This window comes from Aptenodytes patagonicus, chromosome 5 (genome assembly GCF_965638725.1).
Source record: "Aptenodytes patagonicus chromosome 5, bAptPat1.pri.cur, whole genome shotgun sequence".
Taxonomy (NCBI): domain Eukaryota; kingdom Metazoa; phylum Chordata; class Aves; order Sphenisciformes; family Spheniscidae; genus Aptenodytes; species Aptenodytes patagonicus.
In genome coordinates this window covers 68,676,711-68,689,495 of record NC_134953.1, presented here as the reverse complement: position 1 = coordinate 68,689,495, position 12,785 = coordinate 68,676,711, and the positions used below count along the sequence as shown (strand labels likewise).

Below are 12,785 nucleotides of genomic sequence, written 5' to 3'. Positions count from 1 at the left end.
TCAAACAAAGGCAAGAACAGGAGACAGCCGGGGAACCGCTGCAGAAGGATAACAAAAGTCAAGTGTGCTGTATTAATTTTAAGTAAGAGTGAACAGAGTGGGAACCTTAAAATCCAAAGTTTATTTTGCATAAGTGATACCATTTCCTTTAAAAACAAAACGCTGGACTGCAGGGTCGCAGAAGTGAATGGGGTCAGTGCTACTCCCTGTAAGTGCTAGAGAAGAGCATGCTCACAAGGCTGCCTTGCTTAGCTCTGGCAAAGCACTTTAGAATGTAATTACATGAACGACTCCATCAGCAAAGCTGACTTGAAAGGTTCCTGACCCTGGATACTCAGTCCTGTCCCTGCACTGTAGTTCACACCACCCTCTTCCTTCAGCCAATGTAACTGTGTGAAGAGATACACCGTAGGCTTGGTCAGCAAAATGATCCCCACTAAAAGCAACAACAAGAAGCTAATCCAAAGAGCTCAGTTGGAAAGGAACGGGTTTAGTATTTTTAAATGCAGATTACTATGTTATCTTTCCGTTACCAGCTCTTTCTTGTTACTCTCAAAGCCACCCTCTGAACATATGTCCCGCCCTGCTGCCACCCAACCAGCCCACCCTACGCCTTCTCCTGCCTTTCCCCACGGCTACCCAAGCGGTCCCACTCACTCCATTCAGTGGCTGTCTGCAATTTCTCCCCCAGGCAGAGGCTACCAGCCCCCTCCCGGTCCTGTGATAAAGAACAGCATGCACAGGGGACACTAATACCATCAATCCTTCTTCATTCATGACCTAAGGCTGATCTCAATCTAAGCCTCCAGGACAGAAGGCTGGAAAGACCAACCCACTGCCACACTTGGAGCTGGTCTGAGAAGACAAGCATCCTCCCAGCCTGGCTAACTTGCAAAGAAAGAATTAAAACAGTAAGATAAAATTAAGCAATGGTATAATTTACTGCTCAGAATTTACTAATATGCAACCTAGGAAGAGCACCAAGGGCTATAAACACTTCAAGACACTTCACTGTGTTTTATCACTGTATTAGAGAGTACTTGCCTTTTAACACTTACTTAAGGAAATAAAAAACTTCTGAGCAGTAGTTTCCTGTAAAGACATAAATTAGCGTGTTCTGATCAGCCACAGTAAGTGCAGTACAAGCATCTTCATGTCGGAGGTATACAGACCAAAGCCTACATGCATGTTCACCTACATTCAATGTGTTTGCAGAATGATCCAAAACTGGAAGGAGAATGATTAACTGATGCTCTTGACATTAAGATGCAGGTCTGAGATTCAGCTCCTTTCTCTGCCTCTGCCTGCCTGCACGACCACAGGCATATCACTTAACCTCACCGTATCTCAGCTCTATGAACACACAGTAAAAATGCTTCTTTGGTTGCCAAGATTAATTCACATTGTGCTTAAGAGCAGGTAAACCGGTTCCATACATGGAGGGAGGCAATTTGACGTTTCAGAGGAGATAAACCACACTAAAGAGCTTACATTACAAGGGTTCAACCCTGGTAGACACCGAGTACCCTCTTTCCACTAAAACTGTCTCCTGCAGTCAGCGGCTCCCTCAGCCCTTCAGAGGCATGTTACCCTCACCACCCAATGCCACATCAATGCAATTTGCTTAATCACTAGTGACAGTTCCATCCTAAATGCAGGATGAGGTCCAAGCACTAAAGCAGACTACACCAGGTGTCTGAATCCAGCCCTGGAGCTGTTAAACTTGGAGGATAGCTCCTTGCAACAGGCTAAAGGAATCCTCCTGCTGAGCACTCGGAGGCCCGAGGACCGTGTGCCTAACGAGGCTGTATCCCCACTCATATTTTAGCTTGGCAGGTCTGGTGCTCCTTTCATCTTTTGCTTCAGGTAGCTCTCTTTAATTAATAACATTTCTGTGTCGACACAGGGAACTTTCCACCCAGAATGAATGGCCCTCTCTCATTAGAACCACGACTTGTCATGATGTATTCAAGAGCAGGAGTGTGATTCATTCCCTTGTCTGGGAATGAGGGGTGTTGCTGGGGGATGGGGGGGAGAAGAGTCTCTGTAATGAGTGACTGATATTTGCTGAAGTTGATATGCGACTCTGTCGGCTTGAACTGCCTTGTCAGGACAAGCCTTCAGAAAGGTGATGTTTCTACTCAAGAGGTTTTCCTCATTAAAGAAATTGCATCTTAACAAGAGGGAAGGGGAGGGGTGGCAAGAGAGCTGCTGTCTCCCCGACTCCCCTGATTCACACACACCGAGTGCTGAAAGCCGGTTGATCCAAGCGCAGCCAGTAGAGGATCAGCGCTCCATTTCTGAGCCCTCTCGCGCAACGATTTCTCTCCAGCAGCAACCAAATCCCTCCAACAGGGACTCTCTTTCTGATGGTGCACCACGCCCATGACAAAGCCTTTGGTGGCACGGCCAAGGACCTTGACTCATGCTGAACCTCCATAAGCCCTTCCCAGATGCTTGCTGTCCTCTTCCGGGCACCCAGCTCCTTGTGACTAGTGTTCCCTGTTGTCAGAGGTAAGCCAGACAAACAGCTCTGTGATCTTCCAAGAAAGCTCCAACGCTCAAGAGAAGTCAAGTTTGCAGCCATACAGTGCCTCACTCCCTGAAGATCCCCAAGCCAAGCAGAAGCTTCACAGGTCCTTTAGCAGCTGAGTTTCCATCTTGAATCCTGCAGACTCAGATAGTGCTAGACACCATCAGCAGAGAGCAGTACCTTGACAATTGCTACTCCTCTGGTGCTTTTCTTTGAGCTAGGAGTGCTACACATATTGCAGCTCCTGGCTTTGACAGGGCTATTTGCTCACACCTTGACCCCACATCCACCACTGACAGGCTTGTATATTCCTCCTCTTTGTTCCAGCCACTACCGCCCACGCAGCTTGCTCACCCCACTGTGCCTCCCAGTGCCCTGGCCACCTACCAGTGGCACCCGCTGGAAACACCCACAGCAGACAGGCCTGTCCAGAAGATACCATGCCTCACCTCTTCAACAGCACATGCAGACAGAAGCCAAACTAAATGCCCAGGTCATTGCTGGAGAAGCCAGGAACAAGGCTGCATGGTTTCCCACCACCAGCCGAGCTAAGGAGAACAGAGGACAGGAACTCCAAACCACACGAGACACTGGGTAAGAGGACCGCAGCTTGCTTCATGGGCAGCTGTGCAAGCAGCTGTCATTACTAAGGGAGCTGAGAAAAGGAGCAGCAGAGTTAGGAACGGACCTGCCCCAAGTTGCCACTCCCTAAGCCAGGAAGCGCTGCACTCACCTCATTGTCCTGAATTCCTCTGGAACCCAGCGGGGTTTCTAACACGCAATGTTTCCACCAACACACTCCTCCAAATGTGGACAAGCAGCACCACGTCCCTTCCCACCGCCCCAGTGCCTTCTGTGCCCAGCATGTGGTCTTCACACGGTAACAAAGGGCACCAGCTACACCACAAGTCTTGTAGGGAAGCATGGGGTGATTCCCTGGAATACGTCCTAGATGTTCCACACCTCTGAGGCTCTATCTCCCTCTCTGAGCGGCCTTGTTTCAGCTTTCTGCCTTCCCTCTTTAAAAAGAGTTGCTCAGTTCTGCTTTGCTAAACCCTATTTGGCAATGTGTCTAAACACACGCAAACTTAATTAGTTCAGGAGGGAGACTCGGCATTTGTGGTGATGGATAAAAGTAATGGGAAATGAGACAAGTCAGAGCTGGCAGGGAGTCCTCACTCAAGCCTCATTCACTGGCACGGCACTAATCAGATGTGACGCTACACGCTGCTGCACCCAATCGGCGACGGAGCGGCGTGATGTGCTACTCACCAAGTGGCTGCAGCCAGACTCCCGCTATCCATGTGGTTGGAAACACGAAATGTATTTTCTGCTGTGCCCTGGAGATGCTTCAGGATTGAATTCTGAAGTTAATGGTTTAAAAACATTTTTTAAAAGGAAGAGGGAGAAATGAACCACTCGCTGCGACCTCATGGCCAGGAGTGGAGTCTTCTTTTCCAGCTGACTAGTAAGGCACAATCCATGCGAGAGACCACTGCAAATGGCGAATCGAGTATCTCTGCTCCAGAACTGCATGTCCTGCTGAGCCAGCTCACCCCACAACCCCTATGACTCACCAGAAATGGGGCTCATCTTTACCTCTATTTGCCCACTGTAGACCTCTGAAGCAAAAAAAAAAACATCCAGAAGGTTGCCCACTCCATACACACACCAAGTTAGGATGTCGTTATCTGGAAACCTTGTTATCCCACTGTGAAAGCGGTGGAAAGATGGGCTTTGAGCACAGATAACTCTGCTCCTCACAACCATCACCAAAAGCAGTAAACTGGACTCTCAGAACAGCAGTACAGGAGTAAAGAACTGAGAAAAGAGAACAGATGAGAAACAGAAGTTTAGCACATCCCTGCAGCTGTCTTGGTGCTGGTCTCTAATAAAAGTTTAAACATGATATATAAAGAAAAATAAGCCTCACTTAATTTAAACCAGTAACACAGGAATTGGCAATATTTACCAGCTCTGGACACGGCCCCAGCAGAGACCCAGCTTTTGACTCAAAAGCTCCCATACCGCACTCCTGTCTGGAGCATGGCAAATTTCTCATCTCCACTAGCGCCTGCGCTGCTGCTTCAGTCCTCATATCTCATGTCTCGCTTATCACACCAAGAAGAGGCAAGGGGCTGCCACTCTACAAAGACCACTCTGCAGGGAAGAACTAGTGCTGATTGCTCCCAGGCTGTATGCAGTTTATTTAGGCTTCCGACTTGGGGAAACCAATGTCACACAGAAAACCAAGTAACGTTACTAACGAGTTGTGGATGTCAGCTTAGCATTGGATGTGTCAAGCCCATGCTTTACCAGTGTGATAACAACAGGAGTCTTTACCCAGCGCTCTGAGGAAATGAAAAGCTGAAGCGAGATTACAGGAATCCAAGTGAATTCAGCACAATATGACACTGATCTGCAAACACCTTACAGATTTTAGGTTGGTGGTCTAGCTATTTTCATAACAAAATACACATATACACTGACACTTGCAGATCCCAGTGCAGGTCCCCACCTGGTACTCTGCAGATACAGTTGCCCAGCTGATGAAGATGACCTTAACGATTAGAACACCGATGAAGCATGCCAGACTTGGCTAGTACTCTCCTTCCAAAGACTGCTCTGTGATTCACATCCAGTTAGTGTGCCAAGATGACAGAGAGAAAACCTTGCATGCGCAAGTCAGGTAAGGACCATTGCTTGATTTGGGTGTACAGAAACAGAGTTCCATGTATGCGCTCAGAAATACCCATCCCTTTGGAAAGCATATTAGATAAAAGGGAAAACATCACAAAACTCCAGTTTAAACCTTTCTTGGAGTTCTGAAAGGATTAATTCACTATAGGGAATATCCTAGGCATTGATCTTGCACTATACCCAGCACCTACCTGTCGTCTTAACCTTCCACTCCCAATTATGCATGGCAAACAACAATTTCCCTAGGAAACAAAGACTAGGCACAGTCGAAGGCTTGTAAGGACAAAGACACACACGCTACAGGCAAGCATGGAGCAATAAAGCCCAGAAAAATCTCCCTCCCCTTCCATACTCACATCACTTTCAAATCCCAGTCTCCACAGGTCACAAAAATCGACTTGACGCTGGGATCTAAGAGGCCTTCCTTCGCCATCCACTCGTCAACCCTCTGAAAGGAAGGCAAGAAAAGGGGATGAGTTTTGCAGACAGGCCGAGCCACAACAGATAAGCTGCTTGCAATCAAGAGAGAAGAAAATTGTGATCTTATCCACCCTCTCCCTCTCTCTCTTCTCTCTTTGCTTGCCATCTCAACAACAGCACGTTTGGACCTTTGAAGATTTCCGATAGGAAACCAGAGCAGAGATGATCTTATCAGACACCACAGCAGCTCTGCTCGTGGAGGGATGGAAGTTGTGCAGCGCTAACAGGATGATACAACTGCACTGTTACCTGGCATTCCTCCTCCACTCTTCCTTTCCCTGTTCCACATGGGCTCGCAGTGAGCGTAACTTGTGTCCCCTCCAGTGAGGAGAAAACACAGGCATCCTGGGACGGCATCCCTCACCTACAGCATTTCTGACATGCTCTGATTCATACAGCTCCAAGGGAATATGGGAGAGGAGGAGAAATAGAAGGGCTGGGCACACACAGGCCCTGTGCAGTAGTAACAAGCAAAGCCACGCGTCCCCTTCCTCTCCAGGCTGGGTCTCTCCTTCCTCCTTAGAGTTCCGAGGAGGTGCTTGCTCAGGGTACAGTGTGGATTTAAAGTGAATCCGCTATTCCTGATCAACTTCCCAAAGGGACAGATGTTCTGGATCTACTTCAGAAATGGGCCACATTAACTTGCAGGATACACATCCACCTCGGGGATTAACCAGGAGGAACTAACCTAGACTAAAACCCCTGCATAGACACTTATTCCAGATAGAACTAGCAAATGACATGCCCAGAATCTTCCGGTGGCAGGTGACAGGCAATCAGCTGCTATTATGCAGCCTCACTAGCAGCATTTCCAGTGCTTCAGCAAGAGAAATCCCTCCTCTTTTCCCTCGCTTGACACCTTCTGCTCCTGAATAAACTAGCATGCCCCAGAAGCTGCATGACCTGAATCTCATTTTAACCTAGAAACATGCTGCTGTATGAACACCTTTTCAGTCCAAATAAAAAAAAAAAAAATCTACAGAAATGTTTCCATGCTGTAAGAAGCTCCTGTAGAAACTGAATGAACCATTTTCTGTAATACTCCAGCGGTGATGTACGTTCACCCATCCAGGCAAAGAGGGCTCTCCCTCCTGGGGAAGCAGGCACAGGCATCTGTATGCTTACGGACATGCACTGCTGCTACGTGCTCTCTGGAGAGCACCAGGGACCGGTGAGAGTTGGGAGTTTGCATGGATGCGAAACGTCACCTCCACAGAGCACCGTCTTCGGCCTCGTGTCACTGCCGCAGCCTTTCCGGCAGAGGACGGCACTTCTTTCTGCGACCAATTGTACAATGTCCCTCTGGCATAAAGCTCCCCGCAAAGCAGCATCCAGCCTCTCAGCCCCATTTTTGCCTCCCTTGGGCTGCTGGGATCTTACAGCCAGCCCCGCACAAGGCTTCCCGGAGCGAGGGACAGCAGCGGTAACCTTTCTAAACTCCCTGATGTGGGCGCCCGTGAAGTGCTGTCTCCATGGAGGATTTTAAAGCCTTTAATTTGATTTCCTCACATAAGCAATTGTTGCAATTGTTCTGATTAGGAACAATTAGGTGACACAGTGGTGGAAATCCTGACAGAGACAATGCATTGAACAGCAACCTGCAGCTCGAGCGGGCTCTGCTTGAGGAGGTTTCCTTCACTATTTGACTACCAACAAAAGCTATTGATGGAGAAATACTTCCAAGCTAATTAAGCCCTAAATGCTGTAGGAATTCAACATTAAGCAGATGACATTACTAGGGCTATATCTGCATTCGCACATCCTCCAGATTAGATTTTAGAGGCATTTTCTTTCTATACTACATGTATTATTGAGCATTTAAATAGGTAGAAAAAAAATAATTTAATAAAGTGCTGAGGGAGGGGAAAGAAAATGAAGGCAGAAGCTCCCAGAGCAGTGGTCTCGAGCAATGTCTTGGTGCTTTAAAACTGGCTCAAGCAAGAATCGCCTCTTCTCCTATCTACTGGCAGGAGTTTGGATATCTTGTCAGCACCCTTGACATGAACAGCTGGAGATGACAGATCAATGGTTCAATACTCTCAGCAGCATGTCACCAATGTGACAGCAAATGTTATTCTAATGAAGCTGTAATCATAGTCAAATTACGCGGTTCGATTCTCAGCAAGGGGAGGGTGCAGGGAAAGATGAAGAGGGAACGACAGGACCAGAGGTCAGGGTTCAGGAACTAAAGGTTACTCTGCTTACCTCAAGCACTTGCTGGAGGCTTGGCTGCCCATCCACCATGCCTTGAATAATCCCAGTCAGCTGAAATGAGAGACAAACAGAAAGCAGGCGTCAGAGCAGCACTCAAAAGATCATTAGAGAGGTCTCCTCTCCTGTCCATCTTGCTGCAACCAAAACATCCTCCTGTGACCCACGTGGACATTGGCGAGGAGCCAGCCACAGCAGAGTGACCCTGGCACCTCCACAGCCACGGGCAAGGGCACAGCTTCATCCCAAACACAGAAATGTAGGGGGGCTCCTAACAATACCATAAAACAGCAAACTCTCAGCAGGGCAGGATCTACTTGGGGAGCAGTGGTGCCCTTTGTTTCATGTACCACCACGATACCCAAAATGCTGCCCTTTTTCAACATGCATTTCACCAGCTTTGATGTTGCCCTCACTTACACAGGCAGCGGTAACTACTGGGGTCTCTGGCCATTCCCCTGCTACTGCGGTGACACCAAAATTGCACAGTGTTAGATGAACAGAACAGACCACTATTGGTAAGCGAGACCCAGAGTGGACCCAGTCATCCTCCCCTGTGCTGGGCAGCCAGCACGCACGATTTCCCATAGTCCATCACAGCATCCCTCTGCATTTCGAAATTGTATTTAAAACTGAATGAAATCTGAAGAAAACCACTTTCTTCCAGAACCCTGGTCTACCCTGTTTTTCAGAAGGTTCCTTAAGAACAGGTCCTGCCAACAGACAGTCCTACTGACTGTACCCGGACTGCTTGGCTGTTTAAAGCTAGACACATGCATAAAAAGATGCAGTCTCATGGGCCTCTGCCATTGTCTGCCCAGGATAGCTTGAGGCACATGGAAAACAGATAATTTTTCTGTCTGCCTTCCAACTGACAAAACTGTCTTTTAACATATTGAATATCGGAGGTCAGTAGCTTGCCATCAATGCACCCAAGTAATTAAAAAAATCATTATTAAAACAAGTGCACACTACAGGATTTCACTTCATATGGCACTTTCCTGAAGCTACACATCTCTCACGTTTTCATAAAATAAAGATCAAACACAGCCTAGGAGCATGCCCTGCTGCCTGCACACACATCCAAGCCTCCAGAAGCCATAGCGTCCAGTCGAGAGGTGCTGACAGCCCCACCACCACCCAGGAGTAGCTCTTCCATGCAGACCAGCTCAACCTACTCATAAAATATAAGCCCTCTCACAAACCGCAGGGGTCTGCTTTATTAAATGTGTGGCAAATGAAAGAAGCTCAATGGTTTCTACCTCTCTGTTTCTTCGGCTGCTTGGCTTACAGCACTGAACTCGGAGGAAGGAAAAAAAAAAAAAAGAGATTAAACTCCAATTAAACTGTAATTACATTTAATGAATACCAAATACCTGACTCACTGAATAAGCTGTAAGTGGAAAGATTATTTTCTCATAGTGACTTCCATGGAATGGTAATATATACCTTTTAGGGAAAGTATTTTAATTTTAAGAATGCAGAGTTCCTCTAGGTGGGTTTCTCAAGTTCATCAAGCCATTATGAGGTGGGCTTTTAAGGAAGTGGAGGGACACAGACACTCTTTCATATTCCAGAAACTGTTTTTATATTAATCTGTATTTTAATTGGGTAACAGCTGCTACCTACAGACTTCCCATACTCTGAGAGGCAAATAGATTTGGAGAGATTAACGCACAGCTCTTTAGAGCGGTTTTTTAAGCTCACTGGCTTGTGTTTTGCTTTTCTTGCTGTCTCTCTCTCCATGCATTCGCCTGACAGAGGTGGACAGCTCACCTACTGCAAAGTGCTGGCTCTGCCTCTCAGAGGGCAGCTCAAATCAAACCTCTGGAAGTGGCTGAAAGATGAGCTTTTGGGAAAGGATCATAGAATCATAGAATAGTTTGGGTTGGAAGGAACCTTTAAAGGTCATCTAGTCCAACCCCCCTGCAATGAACAGGGACATCTTCAACTAGATCAGGTTGCTCAGAGCCCCGTCCAACCTGACCTGGAATGTTTCCAGGGATGGGGCATCCACCGCCTCTCTGGGCAACCTGTGCCAGTGCTTCACCACCCTCAGCGTAAAAAATTTCTTCCGTATATTTAGTCTGAATCTACCCTCTTTTAGTTTAAAAACATCACCCTTTGTCCTGTCACAACAGGACCTACTAAAAAGTCTGTCCCCATCTTTCTTATAAGCCCCCTTTAAGTACTGAAAGGCCCCAGTAAGGTGTCTCTTCTCCAGAGCCTTCTCTTCTCCAGGCTGAACAACCCCAACTCTCTCAGCCTTTCTCCATAGGAGAGGTGTTCCATCCCTCCGATCATTTTTGTGGCCCTCCTCTGGACCCACTCCAACAGGTCCATGTCCTTCCTGCACTAAGAATGACAGGCAACCTTTCAGTATCATGGCCAGCACTGATGTAAATGGCTTCTACCGCTCCAGGCACCTTCAGGACTGCATCTGTTCAGCACCACACCCCTGATGGCCACGGGAGGAGAGGGTGAAATGGCCTCATTCAGACATTTCCCATCAGGAGGAGGGAGGGACGGGAAGGCGGACGCAGAGGTCCCATCAAAGAGTCACTGCTTGATCTTGCCCGAGACTCCCTCCCTCCTTCCCTGCCAGGCCAAACAAAGTACCAACTTATCCGTACAAGAACACATTGCCAAGCACACATGCACACAAGATTCATGCTGCAGAAATCGCACACACGAATACAAAGGGATATACCTGCTCCATGGGTACATTTCAATACAGGTCAGAGAGTGCTCAAAAGGGACCAGATTTCTACTCTCTCACCCTTTCTGATCCTTTCTGTTATCAGTTACGTCCATCTGCCACACCCAACCAACCTAGTGCATTGGGTCTCTGCAGCATTATCTGGTCTTGCAGCTTTGATAAAGTATAAAAACATAAAACCGCACAATTGTAAAGTTTCACTGGCGATCCCAAGAAGCACATGGTACTTGGGAACATAAACAACCTATAAGGCATTTATCTTTTTGTACTTTTATTGTCTGTTCCCTCAGGAAAAAAATCAATAAAAATTAATCATAAAAAGAGAGCAAAGTACCATGAAAAAGCCTGTACAAGCACCTTCTGTGTAGAGGAAACCTTTCACTTAAGCTTCTGGTATGAACTTTCTTGGGCATCAGACAAACCACTTGCATCTTCCAAAAGGGTATGATGAGCTTTATATACCTAACAACAGCTTTTAACCACTTGCAAGCACTTTCTACCTTCTCTGTCTAAACGTTCATTATTACCAAGCCTCATGACCTGTTGTTTTACAGAAGCAGGTCAAGAGAAAGGGGACCAGATGAGGGCTACAGAGTGAGCCAGCACTGGAAGATGTGCTCCTGGCCATTGCGTGGGAAGTTGGAGGAACCTCCTGTAGCCAGGGGAGAACAAAGACACACCAAAAGCTAAGCAGAGAGATGCCTTGAGGGTGACCACCAGCTCTCCACCTTTGCAGACACCCCTCCCGTGCTGTGCTGTCTTCTTCAAGAAAGAAGAGGGATGTGAGAGGTACTCTAGACCCAAGGAGTAATGTCGAGCAACCCCGGTAATCCTCCCACACAGAGTCTATACCAAGCAGTCCTATTGCTTCCCAGCAAAGGCAGCGAGCGGAGGGGAAAGGGGAAAGCAGCAGCACAGCAGACAGGCTCCCGTGTAATGTAAACACCACTGCTTTTCCTACAGTTTATCTGGGAAACCATCGTATTTCTACTCCAAGACAGTTTGCTGATTACCTAAGCACTTGTCTCTGGTGTACAATCTGATAATCAGGCCTGGTCTTTCTTTGTAGACAAAGAGGCCAATAAATCTCACCCTTTGTAAGTAGAGGTGCCTAGACAAAGCCCTTTACTGGCATTTAGCAAAATGGGTATTTTTCTGAAAACATAAAACAGCTGAAAGTCAATGGCAATCGCTGGAGCTGTGCAGGCAGCAGCTCCGCAGGAGCTGGACACACAGCACACCCCAGCTGTGTCCCCAGGGTCTCAGGGGAACCTACACCAGCGGCACGGGGCTGACCCCTGCACCTGCCTAGCAGGAGCCACCAACCCCACAGGTCTCTACACGGCCACTACAGCCTCTGCAAAAAAAGCGGCTGCAAATATGAAAGGTTATTTTTGCAACTGTTTAGTAAGGTCCTCAGTACAACCAGCTCACCTGTGGCTCTTAGGGCAGGGTTTCAAAGTCAGCCCCAGATGTGGGGCCCGGGGACAAGCCCAGTTACCCCTCCAGCACGACCCCACTCCCTGGACCTCATGGCAGCCCCTTGCAACAGGCAGGGGGACTTCCAAGCCAGGAGGGACAGGGGCCATGCTGTGCACCCAGCAGCACGGGCGCAGTCGGGGGTTGCCCAGGAGCCGGTGGCTTCCAGGCTAGGATTAAAACCAGCTCCCTAACCCACGCTGTTAATAACAGAGAACTTGCCAAACCTGGCGAGTTGAACCATTTTGTGCCACCGATACACACCGGTGGGGGTCCTGTGATCATTTTGCCTGCTGGCCTCAGCACTGCCCATTTTTATCCAACTCTGGACACAAGACACCAGACCGAAGTCAGCAGCAGAATCTGCAGCGCAACGCTGCAGCTGTGATGCCCATGCTCATCCTGGGGACTCCTGCAAATGCATGGCCAGCACACACACATGGCCTCACTTGCTGAAGGGCTCCACGCAGGAGACACGAACCTGCAGGGACACAAACAGCTGCTCCAGGCTCCCGAGAGCAAGAGAAGGCAAAGAAACTGGCACCACGGTGAGGGAGCATTAGATGGGCTGAATGTCTCTGTCACAAGCTTGGTGTCCAGAGAACCTCTCAATGTCCTCAGGCTGCAGCAGGCTGGAGGTTCCGTTCAGCTCAGACAGCCACA

The 12,785-nt window shown here is 48.1% G+C and overlaps 1 protein-coding gene across 4 annotated transcripts in view; it reads right to left on the bottom strand.

Moving 5' to 3' along the window:
* Positions 1 to 12,785, bottom strand: part of ERI3 (ERI1 exoribonuclease family member 3) — a 137,975-nt gene that overhangs the window by 98,467 nt on the left and 26,723 nt on the right. For all 4 annotated transcript variants that reach the window (XM_076340356.1, XM_076340359.1, XM_076340357.1 and 1 more), the window contains 2 exons: positions 7,919 to 7,978; positions 5,590 to 5,681 (listed from right to left, as the gene is read on the bottom strand). In XM_076340356.1, coding sequence (XP_076196471.1) covers positions 5,590 to 5,681; positions 7,919 to 7,978 — 152 coding nt within the window. The remainder of the gene's footprint in view (positions 1 to 5,589; positions 5,682 to 7,918; positions 7,979 to 12,785) is intronic.